We start from the raw sequence: 27,731 nt of genomic DNA on the forward strand, positions 1-27,731 counted from the left end.
AAGTTTTCCACCGGAGTACCCCTTTAAGATGGTTGATGTTACAAGTCTATGGACTTGCACTGAGGGGGAGGGCGTGATGTCACAAGGGGCGGAGCCGTGACGCCACGATACTCCATCCCCTGCACTGCCTGTCATCAGCCACAGAACGATCCTTGCTCTGTGCAGCTGAAAAACGGGGTTGCTGCAGGAGAGATCGCAGGGGTCCTCAGCGGCAGGGTTCCCCGCAATCTAAAATCTTATCCCCTATCCTTTTGATAGGGGATAAGATGTTTAGCGCCGGAGTACCGCTTTAAAGTTTCATCTGTAGGGTACATTTATGTCAGATGGTACGAACAAACACTGTAAGGGAATGTTCACACAGCTGCATGTTTTTTTTGCCACAGAAACCACATTGACCTAAATGGGAGGTGGGGAACGGTGCAGAAAAGAAGTCAGCATAGCACTGCACATGGGCACAAGTGATTTGTGCACAGGTCCTCAAGTTTTTCCAGCAAACATGCAGGAAAAAGTAGGCACCTAAGAAGACGTGCAAAGATGGAATATACTGTAATATAATGGTGGCCATATGAAGGTACTGTATAGACAATCTCCCGATTGGTCTTAATAAGGTAGATTATGCTGCACGCCAAGTCAGAGTTATTAGTAAATACTGTACCTGAACTATTCATTCATGCTTCCATTATGAACAATAAGAATAAGCTGTAGTAGTTTAAGTAATAAAATAGTTAGGTAGGGTATATAGAGATAGAGAAAAGGAAAGAAGGAGGGGGGGGGGGGGGGGAGGGGGAGAAGCAGATTCCTAGACTCCATGAAGTCCAGAAACAAAGTCCCAAGAATCCAATTGGAAGCAAATTGTTATCATAAACTATCACCCTGTCCAAAAAAAAACTGTCATAAATGACTCCTATTGTGGGGGAAAAAATCAGAGGGGGAAAAAAACAAACCTCTTTTCAGAAAATAACCAGAAAGTGACAGATTGGTTAAAAAAAATAGCTACAATCAGTAGTTTTTAAAGGAAAACAAAATAGCACATGAGGCCCAGAATGCATCGACCAAATGTATCACTATCAAAGTGCAATTGATAGCAAAGAATCTAAATATAAAAGTCAATGTGTGTGTGTGTATGTTCCACAAAAACTTCCAAACGGCTAAAGATATTAACATGAAACTTGGCACACATGTTACTTATATGTCAACAACAAACATAGGATAGGTGATTTAACCCTTACTCACCCCCATTTGCCAGGGGCAGGGTTTATGTTTAAAGTCCTATACAAGTCAATGGGAAATATATGTTACTGCATAACTTCCAAACGGCTGGAGATATTTCGATAATACTTGGTCACATGTTACTTATATGTCCACTTAAAATATAGGATAGCTAATTTAACCCTTAACTACGCCCATTTGTGAGGGTCAGGGTTTTTGTTTAAAGTCCCATGCAAATCAATGGGAAATGTATGTTCCTACACAACTTCTGTACGGCTGGAGATATTTCAATACCTGGTACACATATTACAGGTCGGGATATGAGGACGGGTTGGGAGGTCGGGATAGGAAGTCAAGATAGGAGGATGGGATGGTCGGGATATGAGGTCGAGTTAGGAGGACGGGATATGAGGATGGGATAGGAAGTGGAGATAGGAGGACAGGATGGTCGAGATAGGAGGTCGGGATAGGGGGTCGGGAAAGGGGGGTCGGGAAAGGGGGGTCGGGATGGGGGGGGTCGGGATAGGGGGTCGGGATAGGAGGACGGGATAGGAGGACGGGATAGGAGGACGGGATAGGAGGACGGGATAGGAGGACGGGATAGGAGGACGGGATAGGAGGACGGGATAGGAGGTCGGGATAGGAGGTCGGGATAGGAGGTCGGGGCAGGAGGACGGAATATAAGGTTGGGATATGACAACAATATATGGGGATGGGATTTGAAGTCAAAAGCTTCCTCCTTTGTTGATTTTTCTCCCCAGCAAGGATGTGGAAGGAAAAACCGGGCAACGCCGGGTACTCAGCTAGTATAAGATAAAACAAAGTGACAGCTTTCAAATTTTGAAAATTGGGACTGAAACGGGTGGTGGCAGAAGCAAGGAGTTAAAGGGGTACTCGGGTGAAAACCTTTTTTCTTTTAAATCAACTGGTGCCAGAAAGTTAAACAGATTTGTAAATTACTTCTATTAAAAAATCTTAATCCTTCCTGTACTTATTAGCTGCTGAATACTACAGAGGAAATTCTTTTCTTTTTGGAATTCTCTCTGATGACATCACGAACACAGTGCTCTTTGCTGACGTCATTATAATAATAATAATAACTCTTTATTTATTGTTGTCCTTAGTGGGATTTGAACCCAAGGCCCCAGCACTGCAAGGCAGTAGTGCTAACCACTGAGTCACCATGCTGCCCTTAGCATACATCTGCTAAGATGTCAGCAGAGAGCACTGTGGTCATGATGTCATCAGTGTTCCAAAAAGAAAGGAATTTCCTCTGTAGCATTCAGCAGCTAATAAGTACTGGAAGGATTAAGATTTTTTAATAGAAGTAATTTACAAATATGTAGAAATTATAAATATAAAATATTTATGTGAACCAGTCCTCAAAAGCACAGGGGAGAGAAAAAGGAAAAGACTAGTGGAGATGGGATCCAAGAAATGGTCTTTATTATATAAAAAGGATATATATGGCCAATCGCCTAGCAGGGCCCTTGCTAAAGGCGAATGGAATATACTGGGTAAAAAATAGATATAATAAAAAATACAGAATATAGTAGGATTAAAATGAGATAAATATGATGGGTAAGTAGCACCAAAGAAAATTCATTAATTAAATATCTGCTGCATATATCAGGAGAAAACGTTCTCAGTCCATGTAATTCATAGGGATATTTCAATGAAAAATCCACAAGAAATGTCCAGAATGAAAAGTCCCAATTAGTTTGGGTGTGTCCGGAGTAACGATATATGGTAGTGAGTGTAGCCACAATAGCTACAATAGGAAATTCATGGACAGGTAATGCAGACAATGTGGCAGACACTGTCAGCGATGAAGATGTCAAGTCTCGGTGCACAGCACCACTCACCCTCCTTTGGAGTCCTCAGGTCCGGGCTGGCACGGCTGAGTCCGGCACTCTGGATATCAATGCCCGCCTGGGTGGTATGCTGGGTGAATGGCTGAATCTCCGGGGGTCCGAGTGTCCTTGGCTGGCACGGGAGGCGTCCGGCCTTGGGGAGGATGATGTCCAGGAGTAACTCTGCCGACCGGGGCTGTGAGAGGATGCAGGTAACAGGTGGTGCGGATTGCACGTATGAATAAGGTGCTAACAGCGCGTGCAGCAGTGGTCCCGGAATCGTGGGCATCCAGCTGTTGCAATTGGAATATGGCAGATACAGTCTATTTGAAGTGATATACACTTATGGATAAGGTGCAGATAATGGGCTAGACGCGTTTCAAGGCCGCGGGCCTTTTCTTCAGCACCTATAGCTACTGAAGAAAAGGCCCGCGGCCTTGAAACACGTCTAGCCCATTATCTGCACCTTATCCATAAGTGTATATCACTTCAAATAGACTGTATCTGCCATATTCCAATTGCAACAGCTGGATGCCCACGATTCCGGGACCACTGCTGCACGCGCGCTGTTAGCACCTTATTCATACGTGCAATCCGCACCACCTGTTACCTGCATCCTCTCACAGCCCCGGTCGGCAGAGTTACTCCTGGACATCATCCTCCCCAAGGCCGGACGCCTCCCGTGCCTGCCAAGGACACTCGGACCCCCGGAGATTCAGCCATTCACCCAGCATACCACCCAGGCGGGCATTGATATCCAGAGTGCCGGACTCAGCCGTGCCAGCCCGGACCTGAGGACTCCAAAGGAGGGTGAGTGGTGCTGTGCACCGAGACTTGACATCTTCATCGCTGACAGTGTTTGCCACATTGTCTGCATTACCTGTCCATGAATTTCCTATTGTAGCTATTGTGGCTACACTCACTACCATATATCGTTACTCCGGACACACCCAAACTAATTGTGACTTTTCATTCTGGACATTTCTTGTGGATTTTTCATTGAAATATCCCTATGAATTACATGGACTGAGAACGTTTTCTCCTGATATATACAGCAGATATTTAATTAATGAATTTTCTTTGGTGCTACTTACCCATCATATTTATCTCATTTTAATCCTACTATATTCTGTATTTTTTATTATATCTATTTTTTACCCAGTATATTCCATTCGCCTTTAGCAAGGGCCCTGCTAGGCGATTGGCCATATATATCCTTTTTATATAATAAAGACCATTTCTTGGATCCCATCTCCACTAGTCTTTTCCTTTTTCTCTCCCCTGTGCTTTTGAGGACTGGTTCACATAAATATTTTTTATTTATAATTTCTACATATTACATTAGGCCTTTTGGGTGAAGGCAACACCTTTAACCTCAAGCACATTATTTCTTTTATCCTAAGTGAGCTACACATATTTTACATTTCCTAATTTACAAATATGTTTAACTTTCTGGCACCAGTTGATTTAAAAGATAAAAGGTTTTCACCGGAGTACCCCTTTAATGTCTGTGCAGCCTCAACATTCCAGGTTTTACCAGCTTATCTGTCATGTGGGAAAGTATCTGTCTTATGGAATCCTAAGAAGGCACCGCCAGCTTGCATGATAATGTATTTAAATTTAGAGCACTGTCTATAAAACAAAAAAAAGTACTTATGTTGAGCCACAGCCTTTGGGTCAAATAGTACAGAATCAGATTTTAGAAACCCATGCAAGCACTGCTCGCCTCATTTTTACAAGTTTGTCTGGCTGAAGAATTTACTTTTCTTTTTCTTCTTGTCTAGACAGAAAACTGCAGGAGTCCTTACAGTATCCCTGTGTACCCGCTGTTAGAATGTGTCACTCTAGCATATCACCTCAGATTTCATGTGAGTTTTACAAAAACCACACCACAATATTTGGTCAGTGCTCAGGTCAGTTCCCTGCTGTAATCTAAACTCATTGGGGGAGATTTATCTAAACCTGTGAAAAAGGAAAAGTTGCCCTTAGCAATCAATCAGATTGCTCATTTCATTTTGCAGAGGCCTTGTTAAAAATGAAAGAAGCAAGCTTATTGGTTGCTATGGGTAACTGGGCAACTTTTTGTGGTTGCCCAGTACGGGAGTTGTTACCCTGTACCCTTGCTGCCCTGTCAGGCAGCCTCTTTGCAGTGTCCCCTGGGCCCCCCTGCATCTGTTCTACAGTAATTGTATATTATCCCCTATGTTATGTATATAAGAATGTTGTTCCATTGAGAAAGTTTAACATGTGATCACCAGTTGTCACGTGAATGGTCATGGGATTGTTACCCAAGAGGTATCAGTGACCAGGTGACTTGAGGGTAACCAATGGGACCCAACCAGAGTCTCCCCCATAAAAGCCCTGGGAGGAGTCTCTTCTCTCTATTAGTTCCTGAGTCTTTGCTGAGGAGCAGTAAAGGTTAAGAGTGTGTCTGGAGTCATAGGAGGCCTCAAGTCATGTCTGCAGCCGCAAGCTACAAGTCTACAAGTAAGCTAAAGTCACAGTTTAGTCTGTCTCCAGTCAAGTCAGTCACTGTCATCTATTGTCAAGTCAACGTGGCCTGCACTAAATTGTCCAAAACCACTGCAAATCCCAGCAAGGTCTCTGAAGTCACTGGTCGCCTCCGTGGGCCTGGCTACACTGTATAGACTGTACCATCTGTCACTCAGTAAAGTTACCATTGTCCGTAACTTGTCTGTGTGTGTGTCCGTAACACTGTGTGTGTGTGTGTGTGTGACTCCCTGAGTGTGTGTGACTGTCTGTGTGTGTGACTGTGTGTGTGTGACTCTCTGTCTGTGAGTGTGTGTCTCTGTGTGTATGTGTGTGTGTGTGTGTGTGTGTCTGTCTGTCGCTATCTCTGTCTGTGTGTGGCTCTCTGTCTGTGTGTGACTCTCTGTCTGTGAGTGTGTGTATCTCTGACTGTGTGTGTGTCTCTCTGTGTGTGTCTCTGTGTTGTGTGTGTGTGTGTATGTGTTTTTTTTTGTGTGGGGGGAGGGGGGGTTTGTTTGAACCAGAGATCTAATGTGGGGAGACTTTGACCTATTGTGGGGAACATGCAAGGGAACCTGCGGCCTAATGGGGGGAAACTACTACCAAATGTGGGGAATCTATGCTACCTAATGTGAGGAAACTGCTACCTAATGTTGGAAAACTGCTACCTAATGTACGAAAGCTACTACATAATGTGGGGAAACTGCTACCTAATGTGGGGAATCTGTGCTACCTAATGCGTGGAATCTGTGCTACCTAATGTGTGGAATCTGTGCTACCTAATGTGGGGAATCTGTGCTACCTAATGTAGGGAAATTACTACCTAATGTGGGGTAACTGGTACCAAATGTGGGGAATATATGCTACCTAATGTGGGGTAACTGCTACCTACCTAATGTGGGGGAACTGCTACCTACCTTAAGTGGGGGGAACTGCTGCCTACCTAATGCTCCACCCTGGCAGTAGCACCCTCATCATCCACCAGCAAATCCCCCCAGCAGCAGCACCTCCATCAGCAGATCCTGATGGTGGATGATGGGGGTGCTCCTGCCAGGAGGACGATCCTGACGATGGATAATGGAGGTGATACTGCCAGGGGGGATGGTCAGTAGCACCCTCATCATCCTCCAGCAAAACCTCCCCAGTACTAGCACCCCCATCATCCACTAGCAACACCACCAGATTTATATTCAGAGGGTACAGTATGTGGCAGATTTATATTCAGAGTGTACAGTATGTGGCAGATTTATATTCAGAGTGTACAGTATGTGTTGGTATTATATTCAGAATGTACAGTGTGTGGTAGTATTATATTCACAGGGTACGGTGTATGGAAGGTTTATAATCAAAGAGTATAGTGTATAGTAGTATTATATTTAGAGGATACAGTGTCTGGCAGGTTTATAATAATAATTGTTTTCATATAGAGGATAAGAATGCGCTGACATAGTGAGGAGACGTCTGGGCGTCACATTCTACAGAGAGAAGTTTTAGCTGGACCAGGCGGTATGTACCATCTGAATTAGATAAGGGAAGACTATAGAGAAGACGTCACCTGTAGTCACTGATATCATTGTGTATTCTCCTCACTATAGAGAAGACGTCACCTGTAGTCACTGATATCACTGTGTATTCTCCTCTCCATAGAGAAGACGTCACCTGTAGTCACTGATATCATTGTGTATTCTCCTCACTATAGAGAAGGTGTCACCTGTAATCACTGATATCATTGTGTATTCTCCTCACTATAGAGAAGACGTCACCTGTAATCACTGATATCATTGTGTATTCTCCTCACTATAGAGAAGACGTCACCTGTAGTCACTGATATCATTGTGTATTCCCCTCACTATAGAGAAGACGTCACCTGTAATCACTGATATCATTGTGTATTCTCCTCACTATAGAGAAGACGTCACCTGTAATCACTGATATCATTGTGTATTCTCCTCACTATAGAGAAGACGTCACCTGTAGTCACTGATATCATTGTGTATTCCCCTCACTACAGAGAAGACGTCACCTGTAGTCACTGATATCATTGTACATTCTCCTCTCTATGTCCTATCAGAGCTGTAGTCACTTGTCAGTTCTACAGTTATGGTGAGTGAATCTCAACTCCCAGCATAACCTCACCACTGCATAAAGGGGTACTCTACTGGAAATTTTTTTTTTTATCAACTGGTGCTACAAAGTTAAACAGATTTATAAATTACTTCTACTTAAAAATATTAATCCTTCCAGTACTTATTAGCTGCTGTATAAGCAATTCACAGGAAGTTCTTTTCTTTTTAAATTTATTTTCTGTCTGACCACAGTGCTCTGTGCGGACACCTCTGTCCATGTCAAGAACTGTCCATAGTAGGAGCAAATCCCCATTGCAAACCTATCCTGCTCTGGACAGTTCCTAACATGGACAGACAGAGCACTGTGGACAGACTGGAAAGAACTACACAACTTCCTGTGGAGAATACAACAGCTTATAAGTACTGTAAGGATTAAGATTTTAAATAGAAGTAATTTAAAAATCTGTTTAACTTTCTGGCACCAGTTGATATAAAAGTAAATGTTTTCCAGTGGAGTACCCCTTTAAGTAATTCTGGGAGCTGTATATTTAAATGGTGAAAACTTCTTTAACACTTTCCCATTCTGTGGCAACTGGTATATCTGATTATTATACTGGAATTTCTCACAGTGCGCTATAACAGTGGTGTCTGTCACAATAGGCTAAAAACTTACTGAGGGGTGGGAAGGTATGGGGGTGACACCATTTTCTACCGCATCGGGTGACACCAACCCTAGCAACACCACTGCTTCACTTTCTGCCAACATATCTTGCATGTGGCTATGTGAACCTCCTCCGGATGCTTGATGAAAAACTGCCACACCGCCGAGTGGGTGATTTTCCCACCAACAGTCTGCACTAATTGACTGCTACTGCCGCCGTCTCCAGGAACCCCTGTTACACTACCTCCTGGGAAGGTAGGCTGCCACGAAGCCGGGGGTCTCCCCCGGGCATGTTTGGCTCCAGAATTTCCACTTCTGCCACCATGCTGACTGCCAACCAGGCTACCACCTTGCTGGCTCTGCTGCTGCCTCATGGGCAACCTGCAACTCTCTTCTCCTGATGATGATGAAGCCCCTTCTGCACCCAGCTACCAATTGCAATTGGCTTCTTCATCATCAACAAGTATCTGCCCGTCACTGATGTGCTCCTCAGGTTCCTCAACAGTGTCTGCTTCAGGACCCTGAATGCTGGCAAAACTGGCTCCCACGTCACTCTCCTCATCACTACTTGCCCACCTAGTGGAGGAAGCGGCAGATGTCTCCTCCACTTCTTGGCTGGGCAGTAGCTGCGGACTGTCCTCTATTAGATCGTCCTCACTGAATAGTGGAGCTGAACCCACAGCATAAAAGATACTTTTTTAGGGAAGGGAACAACATAGGACAGAGGCAATGGGAGGACAGAGACTGCTCTTGGGCCATGCCAACTGAGGGTTGTGTCTGAGGAACCCACCGACTGTTGACTGGAGGTGTAAGATGTTACTCATGATGAAGTGGATGACTGTGTTAACCAATCAACGACAGCAGATGGGTTACTGGTCGAGACACTACCGCTAGCTGATAACGGGAGCTCAGACCTCTCACTGCGACTCCTGCTGCCACTCGCCCCTAGTCTGCTGCGACCGTTGCCTGAAGGATTTAGGCCTCTACCACTCCTCTGTGCACGTCCTGGCACTTCTCTGCCTGACATACTTAGTGCGTATATGAGGGGAGTACAATACGCTTCACTACGCTTAAAACAGTATTTGTCCAGAACAGCAGCAGGTGTGCACTTTTGGCTGGCCTTTCACAGTATCTAGGTCCTTGACAAATTAACAGGTACAAAATAGTACACTACTTAGATGTAGGTATGTGGTATGCACTAATAAGGGCAGAAAAATGCTCTAAAATATACTTAAAAAGGTATCTGAGTACTTCACCAGCCGGTGAGTACTTTTGCCTGGACTTTCACAGTATGTAGGCCCTTGACAGATTAACAGGTACAAAATAGTACACTACTTGGATGTACGTATGCGGAATGAATTTATGAGGGGAAAAAATGCGCTACAGTATGCCTAAAAACTCCGTATTTTTGTAAAACACCAGCCGGTGATTACTTTTGTCTGTCCTTTCACAGTATGTATACCCTTGACAGATTAACAGGTACAAAAAATAGTACACTACTTAGATGTACGTATGCAGTATTCACTTATGAGGGCAGAAAAATGAGCTACAGTACCCTTAAAAAAAACTTATTTTTGTAAAACACCAGCAGTACACAGCAGTGCTGGAGAAAAAAGTTTGTACTAAACACAAAATTGCACTCTGTCACAGACTATTAGGAATGAATGGACTGCTGGGTATTATACCGTCTACAGACTAGTATAACCAGCAGATGATTTGTTGTGGAACAAAGAATCTGAATTGCGCTGAAAAATTATTCCTGCCTCCACTGCTAAGATTTATGAAGTTGAGGCAGCTTGTTGAAATGTATGAGGCAACACACAGCTCTCTGCCCCTCTCTGTAATACTATGCTGAAGAAAGTGACTGGGAGCTTGCAGCAAAAAGCCTTTTCAGTGAAAAAAAAAAAAATAAACAATGCTCTCAGTCCATGAGAACGCTGATGTGACTAGGAGGATGTTAAATGCTGCTGGCTGCGCTTTTCTCTGCTGTAACACACATAGGCTCTGCATCCTATGATCCTTCTGCAGTGTATTGTAATGAAGTGAGGAGCTGGAATTATGGCTGCCGATTATATAGGGTTATGACATCACAGGGGTGGCTGGCTGCTTCCTGCATGTGATTCAATGTCATCCCGCATACTTCCATTCCAGCTTTGCCTTCCCAGTATTCCTTGCCCATTTACTGACATGTGGATCCACCATTTTAGATGCCCTGCACTGCAGTAAATGGAGTTTAATGAAGGGATTTGCCCGACAGAATCGCGGTGATATTCGCATTCATTGCGAATATTTCCTGAAATTTTAACGAATTTGGATTCGTCAGCTTCAATTCGCTCATCTCTACTTCTGATTCTTTGGAATTCAATCAATTAATCTACAAGAACATACAAAAGGTTTGTTGGGATTTGCTAAAACTGTACCCAAAAATAGGTGATATATTTTGTGGTTTTGCCATAGTGTGTCACATCTGTGGGTATCGATAGGTGCAGATCTGGATCTAGTCCAAGCCACTGTCCCTCACTACTTGAATGATCCACCCTAAATGGCAGCCCTCAACTGGGTAACTTTCCCTAAGCTGAACTAAGTACAGGGGTGTCAAGAAGAATTTTACAGTCCAGATTAATAAGGGTACCTAATCAGAAGGCAAAGAAATAACAGAAGCAAGCCAGAGGGTTAGAACCAAGAGCATTGTACAAAATCAGAGACAAAACAGAGTCCGGAAGGCAGGGGTCAAATCTAGGGAGCTGCAGAGTACAAAGTCAGCAGAAAGGAGCAAAGTCACGTTCCATGTGTCAGCAGGAAGGACCCAAGTGCACCTTTATGATATACAGTGCCCGTACTCCTCTTCTCCTGGTGCCGGAGACACGCTGCTTCTGCTTTCACTAGAGGCACAGAGCTCTCTTCCTGCCTCTAGCACTGCACAGGCGCACTGAGCTGGTGGCAGACAACTGGAGTGAGCGCTTTCCCCCTGCCTCTAGTGAAAGCATAAGCAGCGCGTCTCCGGCACCAGTAGAAGAAAGAAGAGGAGTACGGGCACTGTATATCATAAAGGTGCACATAATATGTATAGGCTCAGTGGAGTCATGCCAGACCGCACATCATGGACATCGGGGGTGGGGACCTGTGTGTCAATCACACAGTGGTCCCAGCGCTCACTTACAGGGGATAGGCGTGGATGGAGGTGGGACATTACGATCTCCAGCCACGCCAATCCTACAGTTTCTGACTGCACGATAAAACTATTTTCCTGCTGATAATGTGTGATAAAGAGCAGCCAAAAGGTATAGCTGCATTACAAGTGTCATCATCTATACTATCATGTTATTAGTCTGGGGGGGGTATAATATTCATGACAGTTGCGCTTTAAATGTTCAGCCACTTGGAGGTGTGAGTACCAGGTGATTGGCCCGATGCTCTCACCTTCTGACAGGCTGTACTGCACTTCGTACACAGATAATTGGCCCTGCATTGTGAAGGGCCATTGTTTAGATGGCAATTTAAGCTGCTGGGTGTGCTGAGAAGACAACAGAAGTGGAACTGGAACAAGACAAGGTCCATATGTAACAGTGTGTAATAGTACAACTCTGTCACATGATTTCTGAACTGTGTGCCCTTAATAGTTAATCTAATTAAAGGTATTGTTTTAGTTTAAAATGGTTAATCATCAACCCTTCCAACCAGTCGGTGAAAAATAGATACAATAACCACTAAGTCCAAGATATACAAAAAGGTATAGCAGCATTTTCTCAACAACAGTTTTTACAAAAAAGTAAAAGTTAAGCCCCTTTTGTAAACTGTTATGTCTATTCTCAAATTTATATATTGTCATATATACAACCTTACATATTGTATTCACTGAAAAACTAAATAGCAATTTAGGAATTACCTGGCCAATAGTACATAGAAATTTTTCTTTTTGCTTTTTCCATTGTGACCCAGAGTGGCTCTGATCCATTCCACCACATTGGCAAAAGACTGTCTTTATTAGTACCAATATCAAATGACTTATTTGTCTTCTGATCCCACATATAGTTTCCAGTCATTTGATGTACTTCACAGTGCCGCCCTGCAGAAACACAAATTGAATAACGAGGAATCATTCAGACATAGAATGAAACATTTTCATTTTCTTTCATTATTATTGTGGTTCCTATGCAATTACATTCATTGTGCAACACACATGTACAGTTTTGAGTCAATATGCTCATGGATGCCAACTGTATATTTACTAGTTTTTATTGTGGTTTCTAGTTAGATTTAGACGATTGGCTTCTAGGACTATAATGAGCCCATTTCCAGTAATTAGCACCGGGTGGGGTAATGAAGCACACTAGTACATGCTTTACCAAACTCTACAGTGTGGGCCATTTATATGGATACACCTTAATAAAATGGGAATGGTTGGTGATATTAAATTCCTGTTTGTGGCACATTAGTACATGTGAGGGGGGGAAACTTTTCAAGATGGATTGTGACCATGGCGGCCATTTTGAATCCAACTTTTTTTTTTTTTTATAGGAAGAGGGTCATGTGAAACATCAAATTTATTGGGAATTTCACAAGAAAAACAATGATGTGCTTGGTTTTAACATAACTTTATTCTGTCATGAGTTATTTACAAGTTTCTGACCACTTATAAAATGTGTTCAATGTGCTGCCCATTGTGTTGGATTGTCAATGCAACCCTCTTCTCCCACTCTTCACACACTGATAGCAACACCACAGGAGAATTGCTGCACAGGCTTCCAGTATCCGTAGTTTCAGGTGCTGCACATCTCGTATCTTCACAGCATAGACAATTGCCTTCAGATGACCCCAAAGATAGAAGTCTAAGGGGGTCAGATCGGGAGACCTTGGGGGCCATTCAACTGGCCCACGACGACCAATCCACTTTCCAGGAAACTGTTCATCTAGGAATGCTCGGACCTGACACCCATAATGTGGTGATGCACCATCTTGCTGGAAAAACTCAGAGAACGTGCCAGCTTCAGTGCATAAAGAGGGAAACACATCATCATGTAGCAATTTCGCCTATCCAGTGGCCTTGAGGTTTCCATGGATGAAGAATGGCCCCACTATCTTTGTACCCCATATACCACACCATACCATCAATTTTTGTGTTCCAACAGTCTTGGAAGGATCTATCCAATGTGGGTTAGTGTCAGACCAATAGCGGTGGTTTTGTTTGTTAACTTCATCATTCACATAAAAGTTTGCCTCATCACTGAACAAAATCTTCTGAGGGTCCTGTTCCAATTTTTGTTTTGCCCATTCTGCAGCACCTGAAACTACGGATACTGGAAGCCTGTGCTAGCATTTCTCCTGCGGTGTTGCTATCAGTGTGTGAAGAGAGGGAGAAGAGGGTTGCATTGACAATCCAACACAATGGGCAGCACAATGAACACATTTTATAAGTGGTCAGAAACGTGTAAATAACTCATGAAAGAATAAAGTTAAAACCAAGCACATCATTGTTTTTCTTGTGAAATTCCCAATAAGGTTGATGTGTCACATGACCCTCTTCCTATTGAAAAAACAAAAGTTGGATTCAAAATGGCCGCCATGGTCACCACCCATCTTGAAAAGCTTCCCCCCTCACATATGCTAATGTGCCACAAACAGGAAGTTAATATCACCAACCATTCTCATTTTATTAAGGTGTATCCATATAAATAGCCCACCCTGTATTAAGTGATCGGCGGAGGTCTCAGCACTGTGGCCACAACCAATCAATAATTTTAACATTTCAGCATGACATATCAAAGTTTTTTTTATTTTTACTATTAAATCCAGTTACTCAAGTGACATCTTTTCTGATTGTAGATGTTCTCTTTCCTTTTCTTCTCCATCCAGGCCAGAATATGACTTTTCCTGCAGACGATACATCTTCTGCTGTTCTCTTTTGCAGCTGTCCTCACCCTCTACAGAAGCACAACCCCATCCTATAATACTGTATGTGAGGGCACACCATTTCATTATGATGTTCATTAAAGTGTACATGTCATTAGCAAAAACCTTGCATAAAATGTAGAAAAAAATATATGTATATTTGCAATATACATTGGTTAAAAAATTTGTATATTTTTGTCCCTGCAGCTATTGCCTGTGTGTCTCTGTGAGGAGACCAAATACAGGAAGTGAGGGCAGAACAACCAGGGCTCTGTGCACCGACGAAAATCAGGGCTCTGTGCACCGAGGACAAGCAGGGCTCTGTGCACCGAGGACAAGCAGGGCTCTGTGCACCGAGGACAAGCAGGGCTCTGTGCACCGAGGACAAGCAGGGCTCTGTGCACCGAGGACAGGCAGGGCTCTGTGCACCGAGGACAAGCAGGGCTCTGTGCACCGAGGACAAGCAGGGCTCTGTGCACCGAGGACAAGCAGGGCTCTGTGCACCGAGGACAAGCAGGGCTCTGTGACATGCCCCTAGCTTACATAGCAGGATGATTAGCAAGCCAGGAGCCTGCACACAGACCTACTTCCTGTATTTGGTCTCCTCAGAGATACACACAGGCAATAGCTAAAAGGGACAGTTTTTTTTTTCTTTTACATTTTTTAACCAAACGAATATACATATAATTGTATTATCTATGACCTTATGACCACCTACTTGGACTGGACCGAGTTTAGGTATAGGTTGATCTGAGGCCAGCCCTCTTGGAAAAGTAAAGACGATGTTGCCTGTGAACTTTGATGTGGACCCCTAAGAACCAAAGGGAGGAGAGGATGTGAGAACTGGACCTCCCAGGGGACATGTGAACCATAAGAATAAGACCCGGAGGTGTATCCCATGGACCTTGGTAGTTGCTACATCAGAGTGAGGAGAAGAGGATGCGGAGCTGTATCCAGAGGACTGCATTTTGTTTCAACTTCTTCCCTTGTGCCCAGTAAGTGAAGTGATCGCTCTGGCCTATTCCTTTCATACTGTGGATTGTGTAATTGACCTGCTCTAGACTGGCCTCCTTCTCTGTAGACCTGAATTTTGTTGATATTCCGGTCAATAAACGTTGGTGCTGTCTTTCTATCTCTCGTTCTTTTGAGTACACAAAAATCTCTAAAAGGGGCCTACCCAGTCACCCTGCACAAACCTTGTCCCATACTACAGAGCTTTCCAAACTTTTCATGTTGGTGACACTCTTTTAGACATGCATAGTTTGTTAACACACCCTTTGCCATACTGAGATCACATCGGGGTAAAAGTAGAAAATTATAAGCCCTGGCCAAAGCATAAAATTAACTCAGAAACCCAAACCAGGCTAAAAGACCCCTATGTACTGCTCCCTATGGGCCCCAATCTCACATACACACTCACTTCAGGCCCCACTTTCTTATATAAACTACTGATTTTGGCCCCTTTCTCTGCCCCTTCCCTCTTCCTCACAGCATCCTTATGCTGCTTTATCTAGCTCAAAAGACCTTTGATGACATCACAGGTCCTTAAGCTTCCAAGTGCTGATTGGCTCTGTTCTGCTCTAGCTAAACTTTTGATGACATCATCACAGGTCCTTGAGGTTATAACTGCTGACAGATTCTGTGAAGTTTTTACCATAATTTAAGATCCCAGCCAAAAAGTTGCAATTTTGTGCAGAGCATGGCAATTTTCTGCAGTGGAATGTTCACTGCTGCAAAACACCTGGAGGGGCTCGAACCTTCTGCTGGAAACACACTCGTAACCCACCTATGTGAACGTACCCCTAGGCTGGGTTTTCATTTGTTACACCAACAGATAATACCCGTCTCGGAGTTACCACAGTCGGTCCACAAAACCAAATGTCCACCAACAAAAAAGGACCAATTGTGTAAAAATATATAGCGTTATTCAACATATATCAAAAAAGACATACATTTAAAAGTAGAGAAAATGTTAAAATCAAGGCACATACAGCAACAGGAACAGATGACTGGAGAAGGTAGAGCAGGTACAACATTACATGGAATACGGAAGTATTACAGTATCTAAATGCAGAGAAAGAAAACAGACTATATCAAGAGTCAGAGATCATTGTAAACAGAAAATAAGTCCTACAGATAGACAGGCTTTAAAAGAGTGAAAAAACAGCAATAAGAAACTATCCGCCATGCATGCTACCACCTACCAACTCCAACCCATTGGATTTTCATTTGGCAGTTTTTGAGCCAAAGCAAGAAGTGTATCCAGCAGGAAGGGGAAGTATAAGTCCTTCCTTTATATTTCACAATCTACTCTTAGTTTTTGCTCAAAAACTGCAGTGGCACTTTTCCAAAAAAACAAAACAACACCACAATAAAAACCTACCAAGTGAAAACACAGCCTTGTGAACATTTAATTCTGAATTTCACAATGCAGCAAAACCAGATCAACAATTAGCATCTTTCTGTACAATAGGTGCCAAGAATAATAGGATTAGCTTTTACTTGTTTTATGAGTGAACATTTCCTTCTGCAGTCAGGAATATTGTACACATTAGATGATGTTCTTTATTCGGTTTTATATTAAGGCTTTGTTTACACAGGGTTTTGGGGACTTTTCTGGGCCTAACAATGGCTGTTTTATGGCTCAAATTTTTTTTTCTAGCCAATAGGAAAATGGCTCTGTGTGTGTTTAACCTCTTAAGGACCCAGGACGTACGGGGACGTCCCCGCACCCTGGGCCTTAAGGACCCAGGACGTCCCCGTACGTCCTGGCGTTTTCCGGTCTCTGCCGCTCGCCGGGCAGAGATCGGAACCGGATGCCTGCTGAAATACTTCAGCAGGCATCCAGGGCAAACGCCGAGGGGGGCCATGTAGGCCCCCCATGTCGGCGATCGCCGCAAATCGCAAGGGAAATCGCCCTTGCGATCTGCGGCGATACCGGGCTGATCGGGTCTCTGGGACCCGACCGCCCGGTAATTTCGCATGATCCCGGTTGTCACAGACAGCCAGGACCATGCTGAAGTATAGGAGCTAGGTGGCAAGCCTGCCACCTCCTCCTATACCCTGCAATCCGTCGGTTAGTTAACCGACCAATCGCAGGAGGGGGGGCGGTTACTTCCTCTCGTCCTGCCCGTCCCCTGAAAGTCCGGAGAGGACGGGAGGAAGACCGGAGGACGCGGCGGGGGACGGAGTAGTGCTGGGGACCGGCCCCGGTACTTACCTCGTCCCTGAAGACCCGGATCCAGACGATGAAGATGGCGGCGGCGGCGACAGGTGAGTAGATCTTCAGCCGCGGTCGGGCCCTTTACAGCAATGCACGTCGCCGTAAAGCGACATGCATTGCTGTAATAGGACCCTGTAAACTACAACTCCCAGCATGCCCAGACAGCCCTTGGCGTCTGGGCATGCTGGGAGTTGCAGTTTTGCAACATCTGGAGGTCCACAGTTTTTGGACCACTGTGCCCTTCCAGATGTTGCAAAACTACACATCCTCAGCATGCCCTTACTGTCCAGGCATGCTGGGAGTTGTAGTGCTGTAACATCTGGCCCTTCAGATGTTGCAGAACTACAACTCCCAGCATGCCTGGACAGTTTTGGCATACTGGGGGTTGTAGTTTTGCAACATCTGGAAGGGCACAGATTGGGAACCACTGTATTAGTGGTCTGCAAACTGTAGTCCTCCAGATGTTGCAAAACTACAACTTCAAGCATGCTGGGAGTTGTAGTTCGGCAACATCTGGCTCTAAAGATGTTGCCGAACTACTACTCCCAGCATGCCTGAGAATGTTTGAGAGTTGTGGTGTAAATGCTCACTTTACGCCTTCTTACGTTCCTCCAGGGGTCTAGTTTCCAAAATGGTATGCCATGTGGGGGTTATTTTGCTGTCCTGGCACCATATGGGCTTCCTAAATGCGACATGCCCCCCGAGCAAAATTTGCTCTCAAAAAGCCAAATAGGACTCCTTCTCTTCTGAGCATTGTAGTTCGCCCGTAGTGCACTTCAGGTCAACCTATGGGGTACCTACATACTCAGAAGAGATGTGGTTATAAATTTTGGGGGATATTTTCTGCTATTAACCCTTGCAAAAATGTGACATTTGGGGGGGGGGGGAAACACACCTTTTAGTGATTTTTTTTTTTTACGTATGCAAAAGTCGTGAAACCCCTGTGGGGTATTAAGGCTCACTTTATTTCTTGTTACGTTCCACAAGGGGTCTAGTTTCCAAAATGGTATGCCATGTGTTTTTTTTTTGGTGTCCTGGTACCATAGGGGCTTCCTAAATGCGACATGCCCCCGAGCAAAATTTGCTCTCAAAAAGCCAAATATGACTCCTTCTCTTCTGAGCATTGTAGTTCACCCATAGTACACCTCAGGTCAACTTATGGGGTACCTTCATACTCAGAAGAGATAGGGTTACAATGTTTGGGGGTATTTTCTGCTATTAACCCTTGCAAAAATGTGAAATTTGGGGGGAAACACACATTTTAGTGAAATTTTATTTTTATTTTTTTACATATGCAAAAGTCGTGAAACTCCTGTGGGGTATTAAGGCTCACTTTATTCCTTGTTACGTACCTCAAGGGGTCTAGTTTCCAAAATGGTATGCCATGTGGGGGATTTTTGCTGTTCTGGCACCATAGGGGCTTCCTAAATGCAACATGCCCCCCAAAAACCATTTTAAAAAAACGTACTCTCCAAAATCCCCTTGTCGCTCCTTCGCTTCTGAGCCCTCTACTGCGCCCGCCGAACACTTTACATAGACATATGAGGTATGTGCTTACTCGAGAGAAATTGGGCTACAAATATAAGTATACATTTTCTCCTTTTTCCCCTTGTAAAAATTCAAAAATTGGGTCTACAAGAACATGCAAGTGTAAAAAATGGAGATTGTGAATTTTCTCCTTCACTTTGCTGTTATTCCTGTGAAACACCTAAAGGGTTAAAACGTGGACTGAATGTAATTTTGAATACTTTGGAGGGTGCAGTTTTTATAATGGGGTCATTTGTGGGGTATTTCTAATATGAAGACCCTTCAAATCCACTTCAAACCTGAACTGGTCCATGAAAAATTGTGAGTTTGGAAATTTTGTGAAAAATTGGAAAATTGCTGCTGAACTTTGAAGCCCTCTGGTGTCTTCCAAAAGTAAAAACACGTAAATTTTATGATGCAAACATAAAATAGACATATTGTATATGTGAATAAAAAAAAATTATTTGGAATATCCATTTTCCTTACAAGCAGAGAGCTTCAAAGTTAGAAAAATGCTAAATTTTCTAATTTTTCATAAAATGTTGGGATTTTTCACAAAGAAAGGATGCAAGATACCACAAAATTTTACCACTATGTTAAAGTAGAATATGTCACTAAAAAACTATCTCGGAATCAGAATGATAACTAAAAGCATTCCAGAGTTATTAATGTTTAAAGTGACAGTGGTCAGAATTGCAAAAAATGGCCGGGTCCTGAGGTGTAAAATGGCTGGGTCCTTAAGGGGTTAAGAATTAATTTCATATAATTGTGACACAGCTATAAAATAAAGTGCCAGGGCCTAACTTTCCGCAGCCTTTTATGTGGCTATTTATATTTTATTATGGCTGTATTTTGCCACATCATTAGGGACATATTTTGGTCTGTAAACAGCCCAAAATACATCCCAAGATAAAAATATAATGGGTAGCCCTTGGGGGGGAATATAATGCAGTGGGGGTGTTGCTTAGGTATATGAGGGGTTAATTTAACCCCTGTCACTCGTGACGCCAGGGTGAGGGTTAATACGCTGAGGTAAATCTTCGGCCTATCGCCACCCTTCCCAGAAATGATAGGTGCATGACTAAATGAATGAAGGTCCACAATAGGGATGAACTTGAACTTGCATAAACTTTACTGAAGTACTTGCGGTACATCCAATTAACAGCAACAGTCTTAGTAATACAGTCTCTATACAGCTCAGCAATGATTGACAGAGGCTGCGGACCGTTGACTTATCCAAGGGTTAATAGAATTAGGAGTTGTGCAGAGATCTGTCTGGATTTAGGGGTCTATTTAGGTCCGGTGATCCCGCAAAGTTAACAGGAATTAAGATAACTCACAGTTCTGTATGGATAGCCGTTGCCGCAAGGCTTGGGCCTGGTCACTGCTGAAGATAGCTGTGCAGATCCTCCTCTATCAGCAGCCCACGAGGAAAAAGCGCTTAATGGCCGCCACTCTCTTATATGGGCAGGGCCGTTTTGGATTGGTCCGTGTCAGCTGTCACTCAACGTTACAATGCATGGTGGGAGAACACGTCACTGGGACCTCCTAAGGTCCTAAAGCAAAACCATAGAGTTTCACCCGATCACATGACCCGTAGGTCCTGCTACGCTACAAACAGGTACATAATTCACTATATACACTTTTTATACTTATAACTGTATAATTATCAGATAGAACTATTATATATCTAGTGGCTAAGTGAGAGGTGACAAGGGGAAAACTAAAGAAGAGGGACCCCGACGTCCTAGGGACTCTGACTATGGGGACCTCTACACAGGTAACATAAAATACGGTACCGGGACACCACAATAGCAAACAAAAAACAACAAAAGCAAAATAAAAAAAACTGAAGAAATTTGACCCTTAACGTAACATAGGGGAAAATGAGCATTACACAACACTGACAAAGTAATTTAGTCATTATGTGGTGGTAATATTATTTGGTAAACTGTATTAATGAGATCCAGCTCACTCGACTGTGAACGATTACACCTGAAACATTAGTAAGAATAAATTTCAATGTGGCAATGTTGCATTAAAATCGTAGGAGTTGATTTAATTAAAGACACTAAGGATGGGCTTCACCTGAAATATGGCAGTTCCTGTCTTGCCATGTCTTACCATGTACAGTGGTCCCTCAACATACGATGGTAATTCGTTACAAATGAACCATCATTTGTTGAAACCATCGTATGTTGAGGGATCCGTGCAATGTTAAATATAGGAAGGTATCCTCACCTGTCCCCGCTGCTCCGGACCATCACCGCTGCCCTGGATGTCGCCGTCCATCGCTGTCGCCGCTGCCGGGACCGTCGTTCCTTATGGCCGTCATCACGTCGCTACGCAAGCTGCTCCTATTGGATGACGGGAGGCGTGCGCGGCGACGTGATGACGATGAAGGAGAGCAACGGCGATGCAGAGGATCCCGAAAAGAGGACAGTCCGGAGCGCAGGGGACATATAAGTGATAGTCACCGGACCACACGGGGCACCTCAAACGGCTATCCGGTGGCAGCTGAAGCAGTCTGCCCTGCCGGATAGCCGTTTATGCGATGGCCCCGAAATACAAAAAGTATTGTATGTTGATGCTGCCTTCAACATGCGATGGCCTCTGAGAGGCCATCGCATGTTGAAATGATCGTATGTCGGGGCAATTGTAGGTAAGGGGGGGGGGGGGGGGGTGTCACTGTATCTTTAATGGATTAAACTCCACAAATTTTCATGCACCATTGGCACACTGGAATCTCTTCCCAATTAACTATTATTTTATAGGTAGACTATATGGACAAAAGTATTGGGACACATCTCTTAATTATTGAATGCCAGTGTTTCATTCAGTTTCGTTGCCACACCTGTATAAAACCAATCATTCTAAAGAGCTTAAAGGGGTTATCCACCATAAGGTGATTTTAGTACGTACCTGGCAGGCAGTAATGGACATTCTTAGGAAGGATCTGCCCTTTTCTTCGGGCTAAATGGCTATGTTGTGAGAGTACCATAACACTGTGGCTAGCTTTTTGTGAACTGGTATTTCCTGTTTGAGATTTCTCCTTTTACCTACAAATCCCATAATTCCATTTTACTCCTTCCCACACATCAGCAACCCCACCCCACCCCAACATAAATGAGCTGCATCCATTCAAAAGACCTGTGGTTTTCAGGGTGAATACAGCTGTTGCATTAGTTGCAGATTGGTCCCTCTCCCACCAAGCGATCGCTCCACCCATTGAAGCAGGCAGGCTCCCTGTCATCAGCTGACTAGTGAGTCAGGTCTCGGCCGCATTGCAACCTGGAAATATTTTGGACCACATTCATTTTGTATGCTGTTAAAAATATTGGGGTGAAAATCACATAAGAATTGTGAGAAAACCGTCACACACACACACACAGGTACAGACACTATATTATGAACTACACTAACTTTACAGGCCCTGTAGCATAGTCAAATAAAGAAAAATTCATGGAATATCCTTTTAATGAATTCTGGTGTTGTACTATAATAAGACACCACAAGTCAGTTCGTGAAATTTCTTCCGCATTAGATTTTTCACAAGTTTAAAAGTTCCACAGAGTATTAATGAAGTGGTGATCCGTGTGAACCGCCATTCAATTAGGGGACATCTGGCTTTCATTCTAGTGATTATGGGGGGCCCCAGTAGTTGGACCTCCACATACAGCTAGTTATACCCTATCCTGAGTGATAACTTAAAGGGGTACTCCGGTGGAAAACATTTTTTTTTTTTAAATCAACTGATGCCAGATAGTTAAACAGATTTGTAAATTACTCTTATTTAAAAGTCTTAATGCTTCCAGTACTTATCAGCTGCTGTATAATACATAGAAAGTTCTTTTCTTTTTTAATTTCTTTTCTATCTGCCCGGGTGCTCTGTGTTGATACTTCTGTCTTGTCCATTTCAGGAACTGTCCAGAGCAGGAACAATTCCCCACAGCAAACCTATGCTGCTCTGGACAGTTGCTGATATGGGCAGAGGTGTCAACAGAGAGCTCCGTGGACAGACCGAAAATTATTTAAAAAAGAAAAGGCCTTCCTCTATATTATACAGCAGCTGATAAGTACTGGAAGGATTAACATTTTTAGATAAAAGTAATTTACAAATCTGAGAAAGGAATTTGGAGCTCAATATCTAAAATTGTCTTCAAAATATGGATAAAGATTATAAATTAAATTTATTGTATTGAATAAAAGAATAAGTAGTCAAATGCATATACACAGTCCACCTACAGGGCCCTTGTGGGTGGTTATGGTAAGATAAATGTACAAAGGATGCAAAGAAAAGCAGCACATGTGGTCAACATCTTTATTGTATGTATCTATATTGTCTACTACAGATTATATATATATACACACACACACACACACACTAACTGCACTATCCCTTTTTTACACATCGTTATTTACACTTTTTTTTCTTTATTTGTTAAATTTATCTATTACAGCGGCTACTCTAGGCACCTCTGATTTATTTATCTCGATTTTATGTACTTCCAATTGACATGTTTGGACATTCTTCGATACTTCATCTGCCGTACTTACACACTGCCATATGTGCCGCCAGCGCAACAAGAACAACATACCGCAGCGCAAGAAGAACTACACACTGCAGCCAGCACCACATACCTAGTGAGATACCCCCACTTTACCACATCCAGGTCTGCATACCAAGAGGTACACTCCGTTAGCAGCCACTCTCATTATAAGAACCAGGGAGGACTCGCTTAAACGGCTAAGGGTGAGCGGTACAGTGTACCAGTATCTATTAGAGGATCATCTCTTACTTAATTTGCGCATTATTGATGAACATTGTTGACAATCGCCACAATCTTCGCATACATACCGTATGTTTATTCCATGATTTACATCATTCTGCATTACGCACAGGACTAATCTTTTTCCCTCCTTCATATTGGAACATTGGAACATTATTATCAGCATTGTTTCTACTGCAGTTGAGTGGTGGCCCCCCTTTTTTCAGCTTTTTAAGGTTTTATATATAGTTTATGCTGCTATCCTGATTTATTATTTTTGATATATATGTATTTTTTTTTTTCTTTGCATCATTTGTACATTTATCTTACCATAACAACCCACAAGGGCCCTGTGGGTGGACTGTGTATATGCATTTGACTACTTTTATTCAATAGAATAAATTTATAGGTTTTTAACTCATCTTCATCCTTTCTCATACCCTGTCTAGGGTATTGGTGCAACATTTGGCCAGCTCGGTCAATCTCTAATCTTGGTCTTGATCCGTGAGCTATCCCATTTATCCTTCTTTTTGCGTAATTTACAAGTCTGTATAACTTTCTGGCATTTAAAATTGATTTAAAAAAACTAAAAAATTTTTTCTACCAGAGTACCCCTCTAATTTTGGGATAAGCCTGTAAACTTTTTGAAAACAGATTGAGCATGCTACCCTTTGCTATTAAAGAAAGAAAACATTATTCAGCTCACCACTGTAAGTAAATAGTGAGCAATTAAAACTTCACATTTATTTCATCGCTTAAAACCAGAGGATATCCATGATAGATAAAATGCACAAGGAAACCGACGCGTTTTGAGACGAATCTGGCTCTTAGTCGTGGCACAGAAAGTTGTGGGCATGTGCCCCTTATATAGTTTAACTTCCAAGTGAGCCCAGCCGAAACCAATGGACATTGGATCCGGAACATGAATGACGTGTACAGGCCATGCTTCACTTGCTAAAAAGCCAGAAAACATGGACTGGATATTTATAGACAGGAGGTGAACATATCCTGAATTAATGCATTAGGCATACCATATAAATGTGAACTAAACTCCGTACCTGTGTCACGATGCCGGCTGGCAGGAGGTGGATCCTCTGTGCCAGAGAGGGATTGGCGTGGACCGTGCTAGTGGACCGGTTCTAAGTTACTACTGGTATTCACCAGAGCCCGCCGCAAAGCGGGATGGTCTTGCAGCGGCGGTAGTAACCAGGTCGTATCCACTAGCAACGGCTCAACCTCTCTGACTGCTGAAGATAGACGCGGTACAAGGGAGTAGACAAGAGCAAGGTCGGACGTAGCAGAAGGTCGGGGCAGGCAGCAAGGATCGTAGTCAGGGGCAACGGCAAGAGGTCTGGAACACAGGCTAGGAACACACAAGGAAACGCTTTCACTGGCACGATGGCAACAAGATCCGGCGAGGGAGTGCAGGGGAAGTGAGGTATACATAGGGAGTGCACAGGTGAACACACTAATTGGAACCACTGCGCCAATCAGGGGCGCAGTGGCCCTTTAAATCGCAGAGACCCGGCGCGCGCGCGCCCTAGGGAGCGGGGCCGCGCGCGCCGGGACAAGACCGACGGAGAGCGAGTCAGGTACGGGAGCCGGGGTGCGCATCGCGAGCGGACGCCACCCGCATCGCGAATCGCATCCCGGCTGGAGGCGGTATCGCAGCGCACCCGGTCAGTGGATCTGACCGGGGCGGTGCAGTAGCGAGGATGTTGCGAGCGCTCCGGGGAGGAGCGGGGACCCGGAGCGCTCGGCGTAACAGTACCCCCCCCCTTGGGTCTCCCCCTCTTCCTGGAGCCTGAGAACCTGAGGAGCAGACTTTTGTCTAGGATATTTTCCTCAGGTTCCCAGGATCTCTCTTCAGGACCACAGCCCTCCCAATCAACCAAAAATAAAGTTTTCCCTCTGACCTTCTTGGAGGCCAGTATCTCCTTTACAGAGAAGATGTCAGAAGAACCGGAAACAGGAGTGGGAGAAACAAGTTTGGGAGAGAAACGGTTGATGATGAGTGGTTTAAGAAGAGAGACATGAAAGGCATTAGGAATACGAAGAGAAGGAGGAAGAAGAAGTTTGTAAGAGACAGGATTAATTTGGCACAAGATTTTGAAAGGACCAAGATAGCGTGGTCCCAATTTGTAGCTGGGGACACGGAAGCGGACATATTTAGCGGAGAGCCATACCTTGTCTCCGGGAGAAAAAATGGGGGGAGCTCTTCTCTTCTTGTCGGCAAACTTTTTCATGCGGGAAGAAGCCTGTAAAAGAGATTTTTGGGTCTCTTTCCATATGGTGGAAAGATCACGAGTTACTTCATCCACAGCGGGCAAACCAGAGGGCAAGGGAGTAGGGAGGGGGGGGGGGAAGAGGGTGACGGCCGTACACCACGAAAAATGGGGATTTGGAAGAAGATTCAGAGACTCTGAAGTTGTACGAGAATTCGGCCCATGGTAGAAGATCTGCCCAGTCATCCTGGCGGGAGGAAACAAAATGCCGTAAATAGTCACCCAGGACCTGGTTAATTCTTTCTACTTGCCCATTGGATTGAGGATGATAAGCAGAAGAGAAGTTTAATTTAATCTTGAGTTGTTTACAGAGAGCCCTCCAGAATTTAGACACGAATTGGACGCCTCTATCCGAGACGATCTGTGTGGGCAAACCGTGAAGACGAAAAATGTGTACAAAAAATTGTTTTGCCAACTGAGGCGCTGAAGGAAGACCAGGAAGAGGAATAAAATGTGCCATCTTGGAAAATCGATCAACGACCACCCAAACAACAGTGTTGCCACGGGATGGGGGTAAGTCTGTAATAAAGTCCATACCAATCAGAGACCAAGGCTGTTCGGGGACAGGCAGAGGATGAAGGAGACCAGCAGGCTTCTGGCGAGGAGTCTTATCCCGGGCACAGACAGTACAGGCCCGCACAAAATCGACAACATCAGTCTCCAGAGTCGGCCACCAATAGAAACGAGAGATGAGTTGCAAGGACTTTTTGATGCCCGCATGGCCAGCGAGGTGGGAGGAGTGACCCCATTTGAGGATTCCGAGGCGTTGGCGTGGAGAAACGAAGGTCTTCCCTGGAGGAGTTTGCCTGATGGAGGCTGGAGAAGTGGAGATCAGGCAGTCAGGAGGAATGATGTGTTGCGGAGAGAGCTCTACTTCCGAGGCATCCGAGGAACGAGAGAGAGCATCGGCCCTAATGTTCTTGTCGGCAGGGCGAAAATGAATTTCAAAATTAAAACGGGCAAAGAACAGAGACCACCTGGTCTGGCGAGGATTCAGCCGTTGGGCAGACTGGAGATAGGAGAGATTCTTGTGGTCGGTGTAAATGATAACTGGAAATTTTGATCCTTCCAGCAGATGCCTCCATTCCTCAAGTGCCAATTTAATGGCCAGTAATTCTCGATCCCCGATGGAGTAGTTCCTCTCCGCCGGAGAGAAGGTCCTAGAAAAAAAACCACAAGTAACAGCATGCCCGGAAGAATTTTTTTGTAGAAGGACCGCTCCAGCTCCCACTGAGGAGGCATCAACCTCCAATAGGAAGGGTTTAGACGGGTCAGGTCTGGAGAGCACGGGAGCAGAAGAGAAGGCAGACTTGAGCCGTTTGAATGCGTCTTCCGCTTGAGGAGGCCAGGACTTAGGATTAGCATTCTTCTTGGTTAAAGCCACGATAGGAGCCACAATAGTGGAAAAATGTGGAATAAATTGTCTGTAATAATTGGCGAACCCCAAAAAATGTTGGATAGCACGGAGTCCGGAGGGGCGTGGCCAATCTAAGACGGCAGAGAGTTTATCTGGGTCCATTTGTAGTCCCTGGCCAGAGACCAAGTATCCTAGGAAAGGAAGAGATTGACATTCAAACAGACATTTCTCCATTTTGGCATAAAGTTGATTGTCTCGAAGTCTCTGAAGAACCATGCGGACATGCTGGCGGTGTTCTTCTAAGTTGGCAGAAAAAATCAGAATATCGTCCAGATACACAACAACACAGGAATATAAGAGATCACGAAAAATTTCATTAACAAAGTCTTGGAAGACGGCAGG

The 27,731-nt window shown here is 44.1% G+C and overlaps 1 protein-coding gene across 3 annotated transcripts in view; it reads right to left on the reverse strand.

Moving 5' to 3' along the window:
- Nucleotides 1–27,731, reverse strand: part of ENPP6 (ectonucleotide pyrophosphatase/phosphodiesterase 6) — a 68,138-nt gene that overhangs the window by 13,607 nt on the left and 26,800 nt on the right. For all 3 annotated transcript variants that reach the window (XM_056551695.1, XM_056551691.1, XM_056551690.1), the window contains exon 2: nucleotides 12,166–12,345. In XM_056551695.1, coding sequence (XP_056407670.1) covers nucleotides 12,166–12,345 — 180 coding nt within the window. The remainder of the gene's footprint in view (nucleotides 1–12,165; nucleotides 12,346–27,731) is intronic.

Source organism: Hyla sarda, chromosome 1 (assembly GCF_029499605.1).
Source record: "Hyla sarda isolate aHylSar1 chromosome 1, aHylSar1.hap1, whole genome shotgun sequence".
Taxonomy (NCBI): Eukaryota; Metazoa; Chordata; class Amphibia; order Anura; family Hylidae; genus Hyla; species Hyla sarda.